The sequence below is a fragment of the Chelmon rostratus genome, chromosome 10 (genome assembly GCF_017976325.1).
Source record: "Chelmon rostratus isolate fCheRos1 chromosome 10, fCheRos1.pri, whole genome shotgun sequence".
Classification (NCBI taxonomy): domain Eukaryota; kingdom Metazoa; phylum Chordata; class Actinopteri; order Chaetodontiformes; family Chaetodontidae; genus Chelmon; species Chelmon rostratus.
Genome location: NC_055667.1, coordinates 22,996,973 through 23,014,548, shown reverse-complemented (window position 1 = coordinate 23,014,548; position 17,576 = coordinate 22,996,973). Strand labels below are relative to the sequence as shown.

The following is a 17,576-nucleotide window of genomic DNA, read 5'->3' as shown; positions in this document are numbered from 1 at the left end:
GCTTGTGCATCGGTGAAACTCTGGCATCATCTCTTCTCCCTGCGTGGCTCAGACACACAAAGCAAAGCACTCGACACCTGAACGTCACACTTCACAGTCAACAGAGAAACACTGTGGAGCCGTGTAGATCATCATTGTGGAGCTCACAAATGAAATGATGTTGGTTGCTCTGAATAAACTCATCCTGAGGTGCAGCTAGGCAGGTTTTTCTGAGATAAGAGTTGAGATACGGACTCCTCTGATTATCCTGCAGTAGCAGCTCAGTTTTCTCAGATAAGAGAAGAGTCACGTAGGAAACAGAAAACTCCTGGAAACCAATTCTTTAGAATACACTGAGGAAAACATATCTTGGACAAATGCGCAAGGAATTAAAATAAAACCCCACAGACTGTCACACAGAGCAGATTACTTCCTGGTAGCATGAGCGGTGTGTAGAGAAATTATACAAGGAAGTGATGTAAAGCACACATTACACATAACCCTGGGATTGCATGTAGGGACACCATGAGGAACTTTGGCTGTCTGGGTGTTTTATTCATTTAGTAATTTATTGAAACACATTTTTACATCTAATTATTTTAGATTTATGGGCTGCCAAAGATCTTTATTCTGATATTACCCTCTCTCCACAGTTTGTTTTTCTTTACAGTGAGCATTACAGCCCCACAGGGCCATTTGTGCATTTTTGATATTGCTCTTGTGTTGTTCCTAATTTATGCATTTGGTTCCTTTTGTTTGTGCATCTTATTTGATCATAGTCTCTCGCCTTTCTTATGAAGCACATTGGACAATATGTTCTTAGGTTAAGTGCAAGCTAATTTCCTTTTTTTTTCCTTACTTTTTTTTTTTTTTTTTTTTTTTTTTACCATCAAAGACATGATTCCTGTGCATGATGAGAGTTTGAATGAATTGTGGATATTAAGTCACTCAGACAACAAACTTCCTTGTTGAGCAATCTGGTACCTTTACGCTGAGCTCACTGCTGCTTCCTCTTCCCCTTCGAACATGACATCTTCCTTTTTCGCTGTGAATTGCTGCTGGTTGAGTGTTGCATCATCAGAAATGTGAAGGAACTGAAGTGAAAACATCTGCTCTGACAAACACACTGACGAGGAGGAAGCATGCAGGAAGCTGTGCATCACCGAAGAGCAGCAGGAATGTTTTAGGAAAGCACAGCTTCCTTCTTGTTTCAGCATGTTTGTCTAGGTGTTGTTTTGGGAATTCGTTCGAAGAAAAGACGAGTGTAAGTAACTTCCTAAAACGTCATGAGGAGATATTTCCTAAATGAGGAAATATTTAGCATTATTGTTTTCAGTGGAAGGAACAATTGCCTTAAACATTATTGTGATATCATTTATGAACCACAGCACATACGATGATGTAAGTGATATATTTTATTATGATTGTATTTATTCTGCATACATAGAGATAAAGACAATAACACACTGATTTCAATAAATAGCAATAATAAATACAATAAATATGATCATAAATATGTTTGATAATAATTCCATAGGAAATACATTGCATGTGTACATGGGAGAAAAAGGCTGGAAATACTGTTGTAAATACATCAGCAGCCAACGAAGGCTGTACAAGAGTGATCAATGTGATCAAGAAAAGAATCATTGTACAATTCACAGCTGCACGTCAGCGGCACACTGTGGCATTTCATGCTCTACATGCATTTCTCGGCTGAGCTTTCTGCGTGGCGAGCCGGATCACCAACAGCAAACACACGAGCGGTGAGGATGGAGAAGGAGAAGAGTCTGTCCATGATGTAGTGGCAGAGCAGATCCTCCTGCCAGCGGGCGATGGGCTGAGCCTTTTCATGACTGATGTCCTGTAAAATCAGAAAAAAAGAACGTGAAACTTTTGTTCAGTTTTAATCTGAGCCAACAAGATGCTCTAGTAAACCAGACATCTGAGGCCGATGGAAATAAAACATTGTCTTGCAAAGCTTGTTGGACTTTTTAAAACATTTATTTGTGTCGACCCAGCTTACCTGCTGGTGATTCATCCCTGCCCTCGAATTCACACATTTGCTCATGTCTTTGTGCAGTCGATGCATCGCTGGCCTCACTTTCGTGACAAACTCTGAGCAGCTTTGGAATCCAGAAACCCTCTCCACTGCAGACGTGTAGCTTTTTAGGACACTGAGTATCTTCCCAATACATGGCTGAGGAAGTAGACAGGGAAAAAAAGCTTAGAAATAACATCACAATCAGGAACTCAGTCTTTTATGTTGAAAGGAAGTATATTACACTTCTCCTTAGCACATTTATTTCCACTATCATTGCATATAATGACATTAATATAATATTTGTTGTATTTATTGTATGGTTTGTTGCTTACCCCAGACTTCTGCTTGAGACCCTCAGGATCACACATATCTTCTGCCTCCATCCACACAAGTCCGGTGGAGAAATCTGACACATCTGTGGATCCATTTCTTGTCTACAGACCATTTGAGACAAACATGCTCAGTGCACTGTTGCATTATATTAAATAATAGACAGATCAAAGGATAAATGCTGGTATGTGCAGAAACTGTGCTGGTAGAGTATAAGTGGGCTTAGTGCAACTGACAGTTTGAGCAGTTTGAGCAAAATCAACTCAGTCTGCACTTAACAATTATATATATATATATTATAGAGACATGTTGCTGGTAATAAACGCTTCAAAATGTGTTTAACATATATTAGAACTGACTAAAAAATATATTTTGTAAAAGCTATTGTGTATTCATACACAATACACCACATCTATAATAATACTCCTGGAGCTTCTTATTTTCAGTGTTTTGGTTGTATTTTGCATAAATAATTCCGAATTAATGAAATAAATAAGCGCTTACCTCTGTTGATAGAGATTTGGCAATGCGATTGAGCGCCAGAGAGCTGCTCCGTACATCCGCACATGCATCCTGCAGACTGAGCCCGGCTGGGGCGCAAGACGCAGCCGCGAAGAGCAAGAAAAGAGTCGGCAGGCAGAAATCCATGGTGGGCTTTTGGTGAGTTTGCGTGTCGTGCTGCGCGCTCGTCCCTGTGAGTGATGAGTGCTGCGAGTCCCGCTGCTTTTAAATGATTTGAATGAGCTCCACACCGGGCCAGTGACTCAACGCAGGGTTTTCCTGGGCATCCCTCAGGTGAGTCCAAAGTGAGCGCGCATCAGCTATCGCGTAACGCACAAGCAGGAAGACTTGTGTGAGGATGGATGTGTGGGCAACGTAAAGTCAGAATAATCACATTACGTAATTGTTAGTGAACACACACACACAAACAAAAAGGAAGAAAAGGACAAGTGCCGTCATCACATACAGTCAATATCATTATCTGAAATGATCTATCCCCACAGTGTATTCCAGCCAAGAGAGCGATAGACAATATTACTAAGAGTGACACACCAATTAACCAAATGAGCTGTAATCAAGTTTCACATCTGTGGCTGTGCCGTGGATGTGAGTTTAACCTTTACGTTTCAGGGCTATAATGAACTGAATCCTCCAACACTGGCTGGATAAACTTTCCATCTGTGTCCACGATCTGCCCCTCTTCTCTACCAGAGAAAAACCTTTGCCTTTCAACTGAATTTTTTTTCAAAGAAAAAGCGATAAGGGAAGACATAAGATATTTTCGTGCTTCCTTCATCTTTCCCGTCTGTGTTCTATATTCTTTATTAAGTGGTAAAGTGCCTATTATTGACTCATTTACCGTGCTAAACAATATTATCAGAAAAACTAAGTCTGTGTAGTCATTACAGTGACTGACGATCTGGAGGCAGACCTTTTTGGTGTTTATTCATTTAAAAAAGGTGGAAAGGGTACTGACAGCATGCTACTACTTCTTTAATTCAAATGAACACAGACCAAATGCTAATGAACCTGATGCTGAAATGAAGTAGGTCAGTTTGAGTATTTTGATTAAATGGAAGGAAATGTGCACTGTGTCAGCACAGTTTTAATGAAATAAGTAATTATTGGGGACCGGGCCCCTTCATATGGCCATAATCATTTCAGTTTACATGGTGCATATTTCTGAAACGGATTTGCAGGGCTGCGACTAAGGACTATATTAATTATCAATTAATCTGCAGATTTTTTTCATATGAATTGAATGGCCTATAAAATATCAGACACACAGAAAAATACTGCTACAATTTCCCTCAGTCCTTGGTGACATCTTGGAATGCGTTGTTTTGTCCAACCAACAGTCCAAAACACAAAGATATTTGGCTTTATATGATATAAAATAGAAAAAAAAACAAGAAAAACAACAATTTCTCACTTATTAAAGCAGTTGTCAATTAAATCTTTTTTACATTTTTAATTAATCGACAAATCACTTCAGCGCTATTTGTCGTTCGTCAAATTAGCTTAAACTAGAGTGCGGCTCGGGCTGCATGATTCTGTCCGAACTGACCCGAAACAATAACCGAACAGGCAATTTGGTTTTTTAGGTCCGAACCCGCCGTCAGCCTCGGGTCGGGTCGGGTATGCTGTGAGCATATATTTACAAAAATGGAAAATGGAAAAAAAGCTTATTTCAATTTCAGTTCAGGTCAAAAATAATTACCAAAGTATCGCATTCTGTTTTATTTATGTTTTACACAGTGTCACAACTTTTTTGGCATCAAGGTTGTAATGACTACATGGTGAAGTATGGTGCCTTCACGGCCCGTGGGTCTGGTGCCCGAGAGCACTGACTCACTGTGCTTCATTGGTAAAGATATTATGGAGTTAATAACATACAAAACATCATCAGTGTATTATTGGATTAATGAATGAATCTTCCTATGTCTGCTGGACGTTTAAAGGTTTTAAAAAGACAGCTGAGAGAAAGCACTGACGCGTGTGAGTGAATACAGACACTAATTTGGAAAATACTGGCCTCCAGCGCTGCTCTTGAACGCATCCCCGTTTGCTCCGGAAATGTTTTTTTTGTTTTTTTAAACGTGTGTTATTGTTGTGAATGAAATGAGCATGGATCCAGGTGCGGTAAATCGTATTACAAACATAGGTCAGTGTAAACTTTACATTGATATTTCAAGTTTTTGAGTGTCGTAAACGACGCGACACACTCTTCATTAAAGCGGATATTTGGGGTGTAGAAACTGTGGAACCACAGCAGTGTCCGTCTGAGTGCTTCATGGTGCTGCTAACATTATCTAAATTGACGCACCGTAAACGGCAGCTAGCTGATCAGATACAAATAGTGAGACGCCGCTGTTGCTGAGTGGAGGAACGATTCCTTCGCTTTCTGCTCACATTTCAGTAATTAGTATCATAACTGTAACTTTGGAGGCTTTTGCTAGCAGTTAGCTATAGCATTAGCTTCCGGGGCTAGCAGCTGTTAGCCAAACCAAAGCTAACGTTAAAGTGAGCCTGAAGATGTTGCGCCATACTTCAACGTTAGTTGATCAAAAACAAATTAAAATAATGAACACATTTATTAGTTATGGTGATATTAGTGTTCACAGAAGTTGTCATTCCTCGGCAGGTTGATTTAGCTGTACCCATGATGAACTTTGACGGCCTCGACGCTGGGATGGGTGATTACCCCCCGAGCCTTCACGGGACTCTGGACTCGGGGATGGAGCCTTCCATGGACCCCCATCTTAACCCAAACTTACTGCAGGGTGTGGAGCTGGACCCAGAGGGTCTGGCGGTGACTGTACCCGAGCCTGTGCACCTCATGGAGGGGATGTTTTCTGAGCTGCACAGTGCAGTTTCAGAAGTTGGCATCCCAGTCACTGCAACACATTTTGATCTCCAAGAGGAAATGCTCTGGATGGGAAACCACAGAGTAAGAGCCCTGATTATGATGGAGTATAGATTGTTTCTGAAACGTGCAGGATGTCAGCCGTTCAATGAAAATGCACAAATACTCTGCAGCCATGTCATTCCATCTTATTCTTGTACTCTCTTCTCCAGGGTCATGTAACTTCGTTCTTTGGCCCTACAATGGGCCGTCATTCTTCTTTCCAAGTGCATGCAGCAGATGACATCCGACACATTCAGAGTTTGGAAACCGGCGTCCTGTTCCTTTCCAAGAGCAACCTCAAATGCCACACTCGTGGGGGTCTTGTTATGTTTGATTATCCGTAAGTATCCCAAAACACTGCCTGGGACAAATGTGCTTGTGCTGAGATGATTGTAGGCAAACAGTACATTGATTTATTCTCTCACTGACCTGATTAATTAGAGTTTAGGATTATTAATGATTAATCTGTGCATTTTAGGATGGAGGAAGGAGCTGATATGCATAGTCTTCTCATGACTGATAACAACACCTTGCTTATGGGCGGATTACAAAACTATGTGGTTGAAGTTGACTTGAATACTGTTCAAGAAACACAAAAGGTGAGACATTGCAATTAAGTTATTTAACATCTACAGCTGTCTATGCTTGCAGCTCAGGACAATGTTATTCAAGAATAACATACATAAAAGCAAGTGATTGACAGTTTACTTATTGCCGTGTGTTTTTGACAGTTCACTGTTGAAGTACCTGGAGTGGCAATAATGCGTCAAACCAGCCGTTTCTTCTTCTGTGGCCACACTTCTGGCAAGGTGAGGATGACTTTATCAAGCCAGTTGGTGAAAGATGTTTTTTCTGGTTTACACAACACTCACATTCCCCCTCCGTTAACAACAGGTTACCCTTCGTGACTTGCGTACCTTCAAGATGGAGCACGAGTTTGATGCGTTCTCTGGCAGCCTCTCAGACTTCGATGTTCACGGAAACCTTCTGGCTGCGTGCGGGTTCTCCAGCCGAGGTTTGAATGGGCTGGCGTGTGACCGTTTCCTCATGGTGTATGACCTCCGTATGATGCGAGCCGTAACACCACTTCAGGTGCACGTGGACCCCCTCTTTTTGCGCTTCATTCCTACCTACACGTCACGCTTGGCGATCATCTCACAGACAGGTATCAACTGGGAAAAGAGGGCTCTCCTTCATGCATGTTCTGTAGACTTGCACTTGTTTTTCTAAACAGTGTGGTCAATAAATGTGACCCTTGCTTTTTATTATATAAACATCACAATTTATATTTCAGCATCACACTTAGATATCTTTGTCATGACAGTGGAAGTGTTTCCTTAGTAGTGCTATCTGGAAATAACTGTCCAGGCTACATATATTTAGGAACCATTTCCACCTCAGTCACTTAGGTATTTTAATTAAGATGTTTGAATACTGGCACATGTAATTTGGAAATAATGTTCCACCTCCACTTTCTCCAGGTCAGTGCCAGTTCTGTGAGCCCACCGGTCTCGCCAATTTGGCTGACATTTTTCACGTGAACACTGTGGGACAGTTGCTCATGAGTTTTGACGTATCATCCAGTAAACAAGCTTTGGCTTTCGGGGACTCTGGAGGATGCGTGCACCTTTGGTCTGACGCTCCAGAGGTTTCATTTAATGACTACTCCCGGGAGACAGAGTTTGCCCTGCCTTGCCTTGTGGACACACTGCCTCAGCTGGACTGGAACCACGACCTGCTGCCTCTCTCACTCATCCCCATGCCGCTAACCAGCACAGAGCAGCTGCTGTCAGACTGGCCCGCTGCACTGGCTACACCCAGCCCAAGGTAACCCAGTCACAAGCGCTCTCAATTGATCCTATATAACTGATAACAGCAACACTACATGAAAGCAACAACATACACAAGTATTGACTGTGTATCCTGTGATCCTTAGTTTATTCCTCTGTGCTAAGAGCTTCATTATTGTCCACTAACTATGAAAAACATGCCACTGAACTCCACTGTTGCATTGGTTAACATGTTCCTTCAGTATGATGAACATATGCACTGTTTATACACTGAGTCAGACTCAGATACACCGTCCTGCTGCAGGAAATACTCTGCAATGCATCAAATCAAAAGTAGTTGCCAACAAGTGCATGATTTACTCCTCTTTAAGTGGTATTTGCTAAAAAGAAAAAAAAAGTGCACAGTTGTTTTAGGAAATTGTGTCCGTTTTTAAAGAATTACTTCTTCACTAGGAACAGACGGGCTTGGGGCTGAGTGCCACAGACAAGACAGGGAAGTTGGAAATTATTGAGAGACACACTAGCACATTGTTGGTTTGGGTCTTCTCACGGGATTTGCTGACAATAGCAGAAATGTGGAATATCGCAAGCTTCGGTGCAGCTTTGCAGAATGAAACCAAAACATCAAACCGATATATGAGCTCATCTTAGTCACGATGAGGAACTTCATTCATTTCTCTTTTCTGTAGTCATGGTTGGCAAACTCTCCTGAAGTGATGTCAGTGTTTTACTTTATGGCGAGTGGCTCCAGAACAATTTGAAGCACAATTTGATTTGCCGTCACTTTTACTTTGCCAATTAATGGGGATAAGAACTGACTTGAAATTAGTGTTTTAATGTTTTTTTGCTGTCTAGATTGAATAAAATTTTAATGTGGACTGTTGCTCCTGATGTACACATTTTAACTTGTTTGTGAAGTGTCTCATTAGTCAGTGGGAAACACTCTCCAGGCAGGATATAAAGCAATACAATAAGATATAACAACAATACAAGAGCAGCTGAGATTTTGCACATTTTCTGGATATTGCACTGTAATGGCAATTTCCACCACAGCACATTTGTTGAAATTTCAGTATTACAGTTAGGAATACTGTATGTACGTTAGGATTGCAGCAGTATACCGATTTCTTTAAGTTTAGTAATAATAGTAACTGTGAAATGCTGTGATATTTTCTGAAACGAGTGTAACTGTAACAGGTCCCAGACAGCCAGGGTTTGGCAGTGTTCAGTTCTCTCATGAAAGTTATAATGCTCTGTTTTTTGTTGAAACTGTTGTTGTTTGTTCAACTTTTTGGTCATTGTGGAGGCTGTAGTTTGTGGTGCTGTTGATTCCTGTTGGATCGAGATCTTTCTCTAATATCCAGTCTACACTCACTGATATAAACGGGATGAACAAAACATTAGAAACACCTCTCAGTATATTTTCATCTGTTCTTTCCAACAGACGAGCCCCTCCTGCAGACCCAGAAATCCTGCGCACAATGAAAACCGTTGGGTTCATTGGTTATGCAGCAAATCCTCGTACCCGCCCTCGGAACCAGGCATGTCAAAAACAGACAATGAACATAGATGCGATGTTACCTTACAACAGACTTTTGTTGTTGAAACCACTGTCAAAAAACACTTAAATAAAATACACGGCTAAATTGCCTTAGAATTGTCATTTCAGCTCTATGCAGATTTAGAAAACAAACATTTTTGCTCTGTTCGGTGTCACATTTTCTACATAGATTTCAACAATCTAATATGTATTTTCTGTGTTGGTTTCAGGTTCCTTACAAAATTAAAGACGTGGAGCTCGATTATGATAATTACAACCAGGTCCCCGAATCACCGATCGGGCGTGATGAAGAGCCACACCTCTACATGGTTCCCAAAAAGTACAGAAAGGTTGAACTTAATCATATTTCATTCTGGTTTTCATTTAGAAGAATGTTTGATTTTTATCATATAATAATTTGCTTGCTGTTGCTGTGTCTGAAGTAAGTTTTCATTTCTGAAATATGTGATCGTCTTTGTGTTTGATCAGGTCACAATTAAATACTCAAAGCTTGGACTGGAAGACTTTGACTTCAAACATTACAACAGAACCTTGTTTGCTGGCCTGGAGCCTCACATCCCTAATGCCTACTGCAACTGCATGATCCAGGTAAGAAACTGGGAAGCTGGTTTTTAAGTTATTTTTGAGGGATCATATAAAAGCGGATTCGTTCTCCTGTTTCTGTGTCGGCATGTTAGGTATTATACTTTGTGGAGCCAATCCGGTGTCTAGTGCAGAATCACTTGTGCCAGAAGGAGTTTTGTTTGGCCTGTGAGCTTGGCTTCCTCTTCCACATGCTGGATTTGTCACGAGGAGATCCATGTCAGGTAGCTATTACTGTTTTTCTTTGACGATGACCCCTGTACGCTGTCCACCACGTAGATTAGCCAATCCAACCTCTCCTGTCTCCTCTCAAGGCCAGTAACTTCCTCCGAGCGTTTCGTACCATCCCTGAAGCCTCGGCGCTGGGTCTGATCCTCGCAGACTCAGATGAGCAAACAGGAAAGGCCAGACTCGGTCGCTTAATCCAAAGCTGGAACCGCTTCATCCTCACCCAGCTCCACCAGGAGACACAGGAGCAGGAGGGCCCACAGGCCTACAGGGGAGCCAGCAGCAGGTTAGTTGTAGTTAGTATAATGCCACATCATATCCTAAACAAAGCTCTGTGAGTCTGGAGGTGACCCAGGCACAAAGCTTCTGCAGAATCAAGTTTAGGGAAAATGTAATCACCTGTTTGTTTGTGTTGTGTCGACAGTTCTCTGGGTTCCTCTGGTGAGTCTGCCATCGGAAAGCTTTTTGGATGTGAAGTTGAGAACAGCAGCTTGTGTCGCTGTGGCAAGGAGACAGTGCGCTCCTCCCTCACGTTGCTCTTCACCATGCATTACCCTGAGCAGAACTCTCAAGGTGAGTTTACAGCACTCTTTCTGCTCTGCTGTGCATGGATGTCATGTAAGCCCCCTCAGCCGGGCTCTGAGAGTCTAATGTACGGGTACCCAGGGGCAGATTAAGCTGCCGTATTAGCTGACAATGTCTTCATTTCACTTTGACTCGTCAGAAAAAACAATAAAGGAATATGACTTTGCTGAGATCTTGAAGAAGAGCATCTGTCTGGAGCAGAGCACTCAGGCGTGGTGTGAAAACTGTGAGAAGTATCAACCCACAGTGAGTTCCAGCTCCCATTCAGACATATCAACAGCTCGCATTAACACACCAAACACTTTCAGTCTGATTCCACCCCAGTGTGCATGAAGTGTCTTTTTGTGCCACTGTAGGTGCAGACACGCAACATTCGATGTCTGCCAGACGTTCTGGTCATCAACTGTGAGGTGAACAGTGCTAAAGAGGCTGAATTCTGGAAGGTTCAGGCGGAGGTAAGTGACATTCATTTTGGTTTTATTTGGCAATTTTCAAATTCACGACTTGCCTGTCGTTACTTACGTGGTTTCTGTAATTGTTTTTTTGGTTGTCTTCACAGTACGCCTTCAATAAGGCCATGCAAAAAGAGGCGATGGAACCTGCAAAACCTAAAGAACCCCCACCCATGCCCACCGAGTGGTGCCTGGAGTAAGATCCCTTTTAATATTAAATAAATAGGATTGCATTGTGGGTTATTTCATTCCATGTTTATGATTTGATTAATCATCTATAATATAAAGTCAGTCTGTCAGTATAATAGAAAGTCTATAGAGTCAGAAAATGTAAAAAAAAAAAAAAGATTTAAACAATTTATATATTTTCTATTAAGTGTCCAATTATTTATTTCAACTGTGCAAATGACATCATTTATGCCAATCAGATATGTCTAAGCACCCATTGTTTCTTTACTTTCGCCTCACTGTGCATCCTTTTAGTGGAGAGGAGGTATGCAGTATGGAGGGCTTCACCTTTGACACGCGGGCGGAGGATCTGCGCCATGTCTGGATTCCTCTCACTCTCAAGATGTCCATCAGCAAAAGTCAGGGGCTGGAGGTCAGCAGCTGGCCTGAAGGAGAGGAGGTGAGGCAGGAAGATTTTCTGATTTCTGCATTCAAACACTGATGTTGCGTAATTAGCTTTGTTGGCATCGTGGTGTAAAGATTTCCATGCAGCTAACGACTCGTTACACTCTGATCAGATAAGTGCTGCTGAAGAGGCGGAGGGCGCTTCTCTCTATGACTTGGTGGTCACAGTGCCTCACATCCTGGATGCTCGCACTGGTGGAAACCTGGTTGCACACATCAAAGTGGGAGAGACCTACCATCAAAGAAAAGAGGTGAGTGGCGCTTAGAATAGGAAATACAGCGTGGGACACACTTGCTGCTTCCAAGTCAGCGTTCAGACAAAGTGTGGTTGATGTTTTCTACTTCTGTGTTTGAAAACTGACATTTAAAATGATGTTTGTTTCAGGGAGTTACACACCAGCAGTGGTACCTTTTCAATGATTTCTTAATTGAGCCAATTGACAAGGTAAATCTTTGACTATATTTAATTTATACTAATGAAACATCACATTTGCAGTCGTGAAAGTATTTTTCTTGTTTTGTTCATCAAAGGCTGAAGCTGCTCAGTTTGATGTGAGCTGGAAAGTACCAGCTATTCTCTATTACGCCAAGAGGAACTATCATACCAAATATGACCTGCGCAGTAAGTTTTCAGACATGAAATCTGGAGATTTAGCTGGTAGGGAAGGTGCACTGATTTACCTGCCCATGCTTTGCTCTTTGTCTCAGTTAAAAATCCCATAGATGCCAGCGTGCTGCTGACCGAGGCCTCGTTGGCTCGGAAGCAGAGGAAGAGTCACGCCACCTTCATCCCCCTCATGGTCAGCGAGATGCCGCAGGCTGGAGACTTGGTGGGGCTGGACGCTGAGTTTGTCACACTCAACCAGGTGAGTCAGGATTATGGTGCCTTTGCCTGTTTACCTCACTCTGTCACACAGTGTGCTCACATGCAGTCAAGAAACTGGCCATTCAGGAACATTCAGGCGTAATCTGTAATCAGATTTCTCTCCAGCTGCTGACCATATTTTGGAAGCTTGCTTATTATTAGAAAATGCTTTTTCCTGACGCTCACCAGAAACATGAAGAAGACTTCTAGAGGCCACTTTGTGGTACTTCCAGCTGTAGTTGGACTTTGGATGGAATTATTTTTCATAGGAGAACCTGTCGCTCCTTGTTTGATCCCTTCATCCTCCCACTCCGGTTTGACTTTACCTGTTGGAAACAGGAACCAATTTAAAGCATCAAAGTCAGTTTACAGGTCTTTGGGAGTACTGCTGCATATGTGAAAGAAGAGGGAGCTGCAGGAAGGCTGATAAATGGCCTCCGTTGGTGCTGAGATACAAAGAAGTTTAAGAGAGGTGCTCACCAGACCTCTGTAGGCTGCTCCTAATCTCTGCCTGAGGCTACCGCCTCAAGGCGAGATTAGCCGCTACTAGCATAACACATCTGAGTCTCTGACTGAACTGTTGGTGGTGGAGTTGGATTATGAGTAATGTAGGCGGCAGAGGATGGAGGATGCATGGAAGGAAAAAATATATCTTTGGTTCTGATCTGTGTCTAACAATGAATACAATGCTTAATTGGTGGAGTACTCTTAGAAGTCTTTGCTGTGCACATGCATAAACCTGGTTTTCTTTCTATGGAGGCAAATTTTACGTGGTATAATATGATGAACTGAGCCTGTCGGGAGGTGAATGTAAGTGTGTTGATGCTCATCTAATGATGGTTTCATTGTAAAGTCATTGTAATTCTGACTCATGACTGTGTGCGTTTGCAGGAAGAGGCAGAACTTCGCAGTGACGGCACCAAGTCGACCATCAAGCCCAGCCAGATGTCTGTGGCCAGGATCACCTGTGTGAGGGGTCAGGGCCCCAACGAGGGGGTGCCCTTCATCGATGACTACATCTCTACGCAGGAGCAGGTGAGAGACCTCCACCACCGGAACGGTCTAACAGCAAAACAAAACATCATTGCTTTTTAAATGAAGTTTTGAATGTAGAGGAAACAGGATACACTCGCCTAAACTGTTATGATGAGATGTCTCTTTTTCCATTCGCCACCTCTATCATGTGACCTTCACTGTCGCTAAAGTGTGTCCTTTTGTTAGTGTTAAAAATACTCTCGTACAAATGAAAGAAGCAGGATAATCTGCTACAAGTTCAGTCATTAACATAGTATTTGCTCGGACAGTAAGCATCACAGAAATGGTTCCTAATGTTCGGATCATGGTAATTTGGACTGTACTGAATAGTTCGAAACTTCATTTATAATGTTGACATTTGAATTCTCAGTCAATATTCGATAGATCATCAGATTGTGTTGCTCTCAACTGCAGCTCTGCTCGCTCACCAGAGCAGCTCCAGTCTGCAGTTCCCTTTCATTTTGATAGGCTGTTGCTTGTGACGTGTAACCAATCAGATAGCTCTGTGGGCAGTCAGAGGCGGTCGTATCAAAGCTCTAAATACTCACATACAAGTATGTTCGTATGTATTTATGTTGACAAAACTCAACTTAAATTGAGGATTTTTTTAGGACGATGATGTCACAAAATATGACGACAGACATTTCATTCAAAAACCTTGATAGAAGCTCTGACTGTAAAAAACTGACACTTGGTGCCGCCCTAACAGTGATTGATCACTGCTTTGTTTAGTTTGTTCGTAGCAGGCAGAAAACTTAATAGTAGACCTTTCGTTTATTAATTGTGATGAAAGCTGCAAAGTCAAGAGATTAACCCTGAAGAACAACGCTGCTTTCTCCACTGACGCTGACACACGCTTGTTCTTCCAGGTCGTCGACTATCTGACGCAGTATTCTGGCATCAAACCAGGAGACCTGGATGCGAAGATTTCCTCAAAGCATTTGACCACATTGAAGTCCACTTACTTGAAGCTGCGCTTCCTTATCGACACAGGAGTTCGCTTTGTTGGCCACGGCTTACAGAAGGACTTTCGCGTTATTAATTTATTGGTATGTTATTTCACAACCTGAAGTCAGATGCATGGAAGTCTAAGATTAAAAGCACTGAGGAAGGAAAGATCTCACTACAGATTTCTTTTTGAGCACTGGTGACTTCAGATTGTTTTTTCTGTTATTAAGGTTCTGAAAGATCAAGTCATCGACACTGTCTACCTGTTTCATTTACCACGCAAGAGGATGATTTCTCTCAGGTTTCTTGCCTGGTATTTTCTAGGTAAGTTAAAATGGCTGTTACCGACGTTACTATTATTACTGTGAAAGGGGTCGCTCATAGTGACAAATCTACAGAGAAACATCACCTGACCGTAGTTCCCTCAGCTCATTGTTTAATGTTTTGGTTCATGCTCAGTTTTTTTTTAAGCTGTAACCACTGTGCACTACCTTCTCAGCACCAAACAGACACACACAGTTAGAGACCAGCTTGTGAACATAATGGAGCACTTATCTTATGATCAGCACTGTACAATGTGTAGTTTGAACACCAGCCCTAAACCAAATCCCGCAGGATGATCATGGGTTTTTGCTGGCAGTTAAGCGGGGGGAATCTGGGTGCAGGTAACATGGAGAAAAGTTTAACATTAATCAGCTGAATATACTAGCCTCATTGTAATGATGAAGTTAAAGTAGAAAACAATGTTGCTGACTGCAGCAGAGGTTCATGGCTGAGGCAAACAAACACACAAAACTACACGTCTGGTCCAAGTTTTTCATTTATAATGGCTCATAATTCTGTTGACAGGCAGGTGGCTTAAACATCTGTGGGTCAATAAACCATCAAATTGATTCACAGGTGATTCACAATTTTTTTGATATTGGTAGGTAGTGTTGAGGTCAGTCTACTTCTCAAATGTCTTGGTGAATAATTTAGATGTTTGTGTTTTGGCACTTAAGCGCTGAATCCTTTTTTAACTTCTAACATCCACATTGCAAACTGATGCTTAATGACTGAAATGCTGCTGCAGGAGTCATTATGATGAGTCGGTCCTAATTGTTGTTTTCTTTGTTTCTCTCAGACCTCAACATCCAGGGGGAAACCCACGACAGCATAGAGGACGCCCGCACGGCTCTGCAGCTGTACAGGAAGTACCTGGAGCTGAGTCGTGGAGGTGGGACCGATGAAGTGAGGAAGGTCCTGAAGGGACTCTACGAAAAAGGCCGCCAGCTGGACTGGAAAGTCCCGGATTCAGACACAGGAGATGGTCAAGGTAGCCCAAAAAGTACGACATAACTTTGACTTAGATGTATGCTGCTGTTAATGAAGTAACAATGAGTTTAGATGCGAGGCCCTCATGAGGAACAGTGTCTGTGTGAGTGGACTGAAAGCACTCTCCTTCCTCCTACAGGTGCTGCTGTGTTTCCCTCTGTGATGGGCCTGTGAGCTGCACCGTGATACCGGAGAGTCGTGACTGAACACTGCTTGCTCAGTTAGTGTCATATTTTGTACTTGCATTACTTTTTTCATTGTGTACAGAGTTTATCATGGTCTTTGTGGCCCATAGAGCCCACTTCAGCTCAAAAGCAGTTTTAATCGTGTCAAAATTTTTACTCTTGGTCCAGGAAGTTTGGTTTCAGAAAGAGGAAATTAATTTGTATTTTAAGATCTTGAAGTCTTTTTTTAAAAAAACAAAAAGAAAAAAGAAATTGGCGTGTTTTTTGGTGAATGTAAATAAATAAACATATCATGAGCACTAGAAGATACATTGTGTTTAATACCAGGAACTGGGAACATATTTTGCAGAGAAGTCTATTTAAAAGGTCCAGTGTGAAGGATTTAGTGGCATCTAGTGGTGAGGTTTCAGATTGCAAGCAACTGAATACCTTATTTTCAGGTGATTCTCCACTAATGAAAACAGACTTTTGGATATTATATTCTATTTCTGCCAATAGTTCCTGCTAAATCCTACATACTGGACCTTTAACAGTGAATTAAGTTTGCTCCCCATCTTTTTGTAAAGTTTGTAGTGTTGCGCGTGCTTGGTTTCAAGTTTGCCCGTTATTTTCCTGACATGTTTGATAACATTTACTGGCAGATTGTGGCTGCTCACTTAAATACTTAAACAGATATCTCACAAACCTCAGAATGCAAAATGCCTTTTTGCATACATTTATTTAAAAGAGATGAAAATGAAATAAAATCAAGGCACGGACAAAGTCTCTGTTATACAAAGAGTTTACAATCATATGGTCCAGCCTCTTTACCAGTAATATAAACAAACAGATGCACACCTGTGTGGATTAAAATGCACACACGCCTTCCAACTTTCACAAATTCTAGAGACTTCTATTTGTTTTACTCCAGAAAAATGGCAGAAATTATTAAAATGAGTATATTATATATTAGTGCAAATTCAGTCTGTGTACTGTTGGAAAAAGTTGATCCTAGCGTGAAATATCTGAGGAGTATCTCTTTAGGTTGTACATGATTTTACATGCAGGTGGTGAATGAGGAGACCAAAAAAAATTTATTGAAAAAAAAACATGAAATTTAAGATTAGATTAATCTCTAAAGAGTACTATGGATGATAAATGAAGTTCCATATTTAAAACTGAAGTGTGAACTCTGACCACCATGTTTCGAGCTTCAATGAGGTCACATGTAGGAAGCTGCTCATCTCAGTTTGCATCTGTTACAGTTTGGGAAAGTTTCACCGATAGACTGAACAGAAGATGTTTGATGAATTCTGCAGAGAATTTTAAAACTTGGTTTTCTTTAAATGTTCAATATTAAAGCAGCTTTCAATGTGACATTCTGCAGTTAGGCTCCCTGTTAGGACAATTCTACTCAGTGATGGAGTTATATTATTAAGCAAAGTGATTAATACTCACTGGCAGTAATGGAGACAGGTGTGTTTTATGGTCAAAAGAACCTGACTGTGTTGCAGGTCTTTTCTGCTGATAGTGAGGGCAGTGACATTTGTAAATATCTGTATATAATGCACAATAGTATCTTTATAAGGTGCAATAGCTTTTGGTTCAATGTACAAATAGTTGCTTCTGATATGCCCCTCCTGTTTATTACATCTTT

General features: G+C 41.6%; 1 protein-coding gene across 3 annotated transcripts; it reads left to right on the top strand.

Moving 5' to 3' along the window:
• The first annotated feature begins 4,951 nt into the window (after positions 1 to 4,951).
• pan2 (poly(A) specific ribonuclease subunit PAN2) lies at positions 4,952 to 16,245 on the top strand. 3 transcript variants are annotated; one of them, XM_041945356.1, is made up of 26 exons: positions 4,952 to 5,018; positions 5,499 to 5,804; positions 5,933 to 6,102; positions 6,241 to 6,361; positions 6,494 to 6,571; positions 6,657 to 6,927; positions 7,244 to 7,589; positions 8,997 to 9,093; positions 9,323 to 9,442; positions 9,582 to 9,701; positions 9,791 to 9,919; positions 10,010 to 10,209; positions 10,348 to 10,496; positions 10,648 to 10,754; positions 10,865 to 10,963; positions 11,068 to 11,156; positions 11,444 to 11,588; positions 11,707 to 11,844; positions 11,979 to 12,038; positions 12,125 to 12,215; positions 12,302 to 12,459; positions 13,350 to 13,493; positions 14,363 to 14,542; positions 14,672 to 14,765; positions 15,565 to 15,768; positions 15,895 to 16,245. In XM_041945356.1, the coding sequence occupies exons 2-26, from the start codon at positions 5,517 to 5,519 to the stop codon at positions 15,927 to 15,929; spliced, it is 3,633 nt and encodes a 1,210-aa protein (XP_041801290.1). In that variant the 5' UTR covers positions 4,952 to 5,018; positions 5,499 to 5,516; the 3' UTR covers positions 15,930 to 16,245. The 3 variants fall into 3 exon arrangements, with proteins under 3 accessions (XP_041801290.1, XP_041801291.1, XP_041801289.1); XM_041945357.1 differs by having other exon boundaries at positions 4,968 to 4,991; positions 15,565 to 15,756; XM_041945355.1 differs by having other exon boundaries at positions 4,968 to 4,991.
• Positions 16,246 to 17,576: the final 1,331 nt, after the last annotated feature.

Bases quoted from the DNA above. Each gene is read 5' to 3' on its own strand.
- pan2 (XM_041945356.1), top strand. From the start codon at position 5,517: ATGATGAACTTTGACGGCCTCGACGCTGGGATGGGTGATTACCCCCCG. The intron at 9,702-9,790 runs GTAAGAAACTGG...TCGGCATGTTAG, and splicing joins ACTGCAACTGCATGATCCAG to GTATTATACTTTGTGGAGCC. The intron at 10,497-10,647 runs GTGAGTTTACAG...TTGACTCGTCAG, and splicing joins CCCTGAGCAGAACTCTCAAG to AAAAAACAATAAAGGAATAT.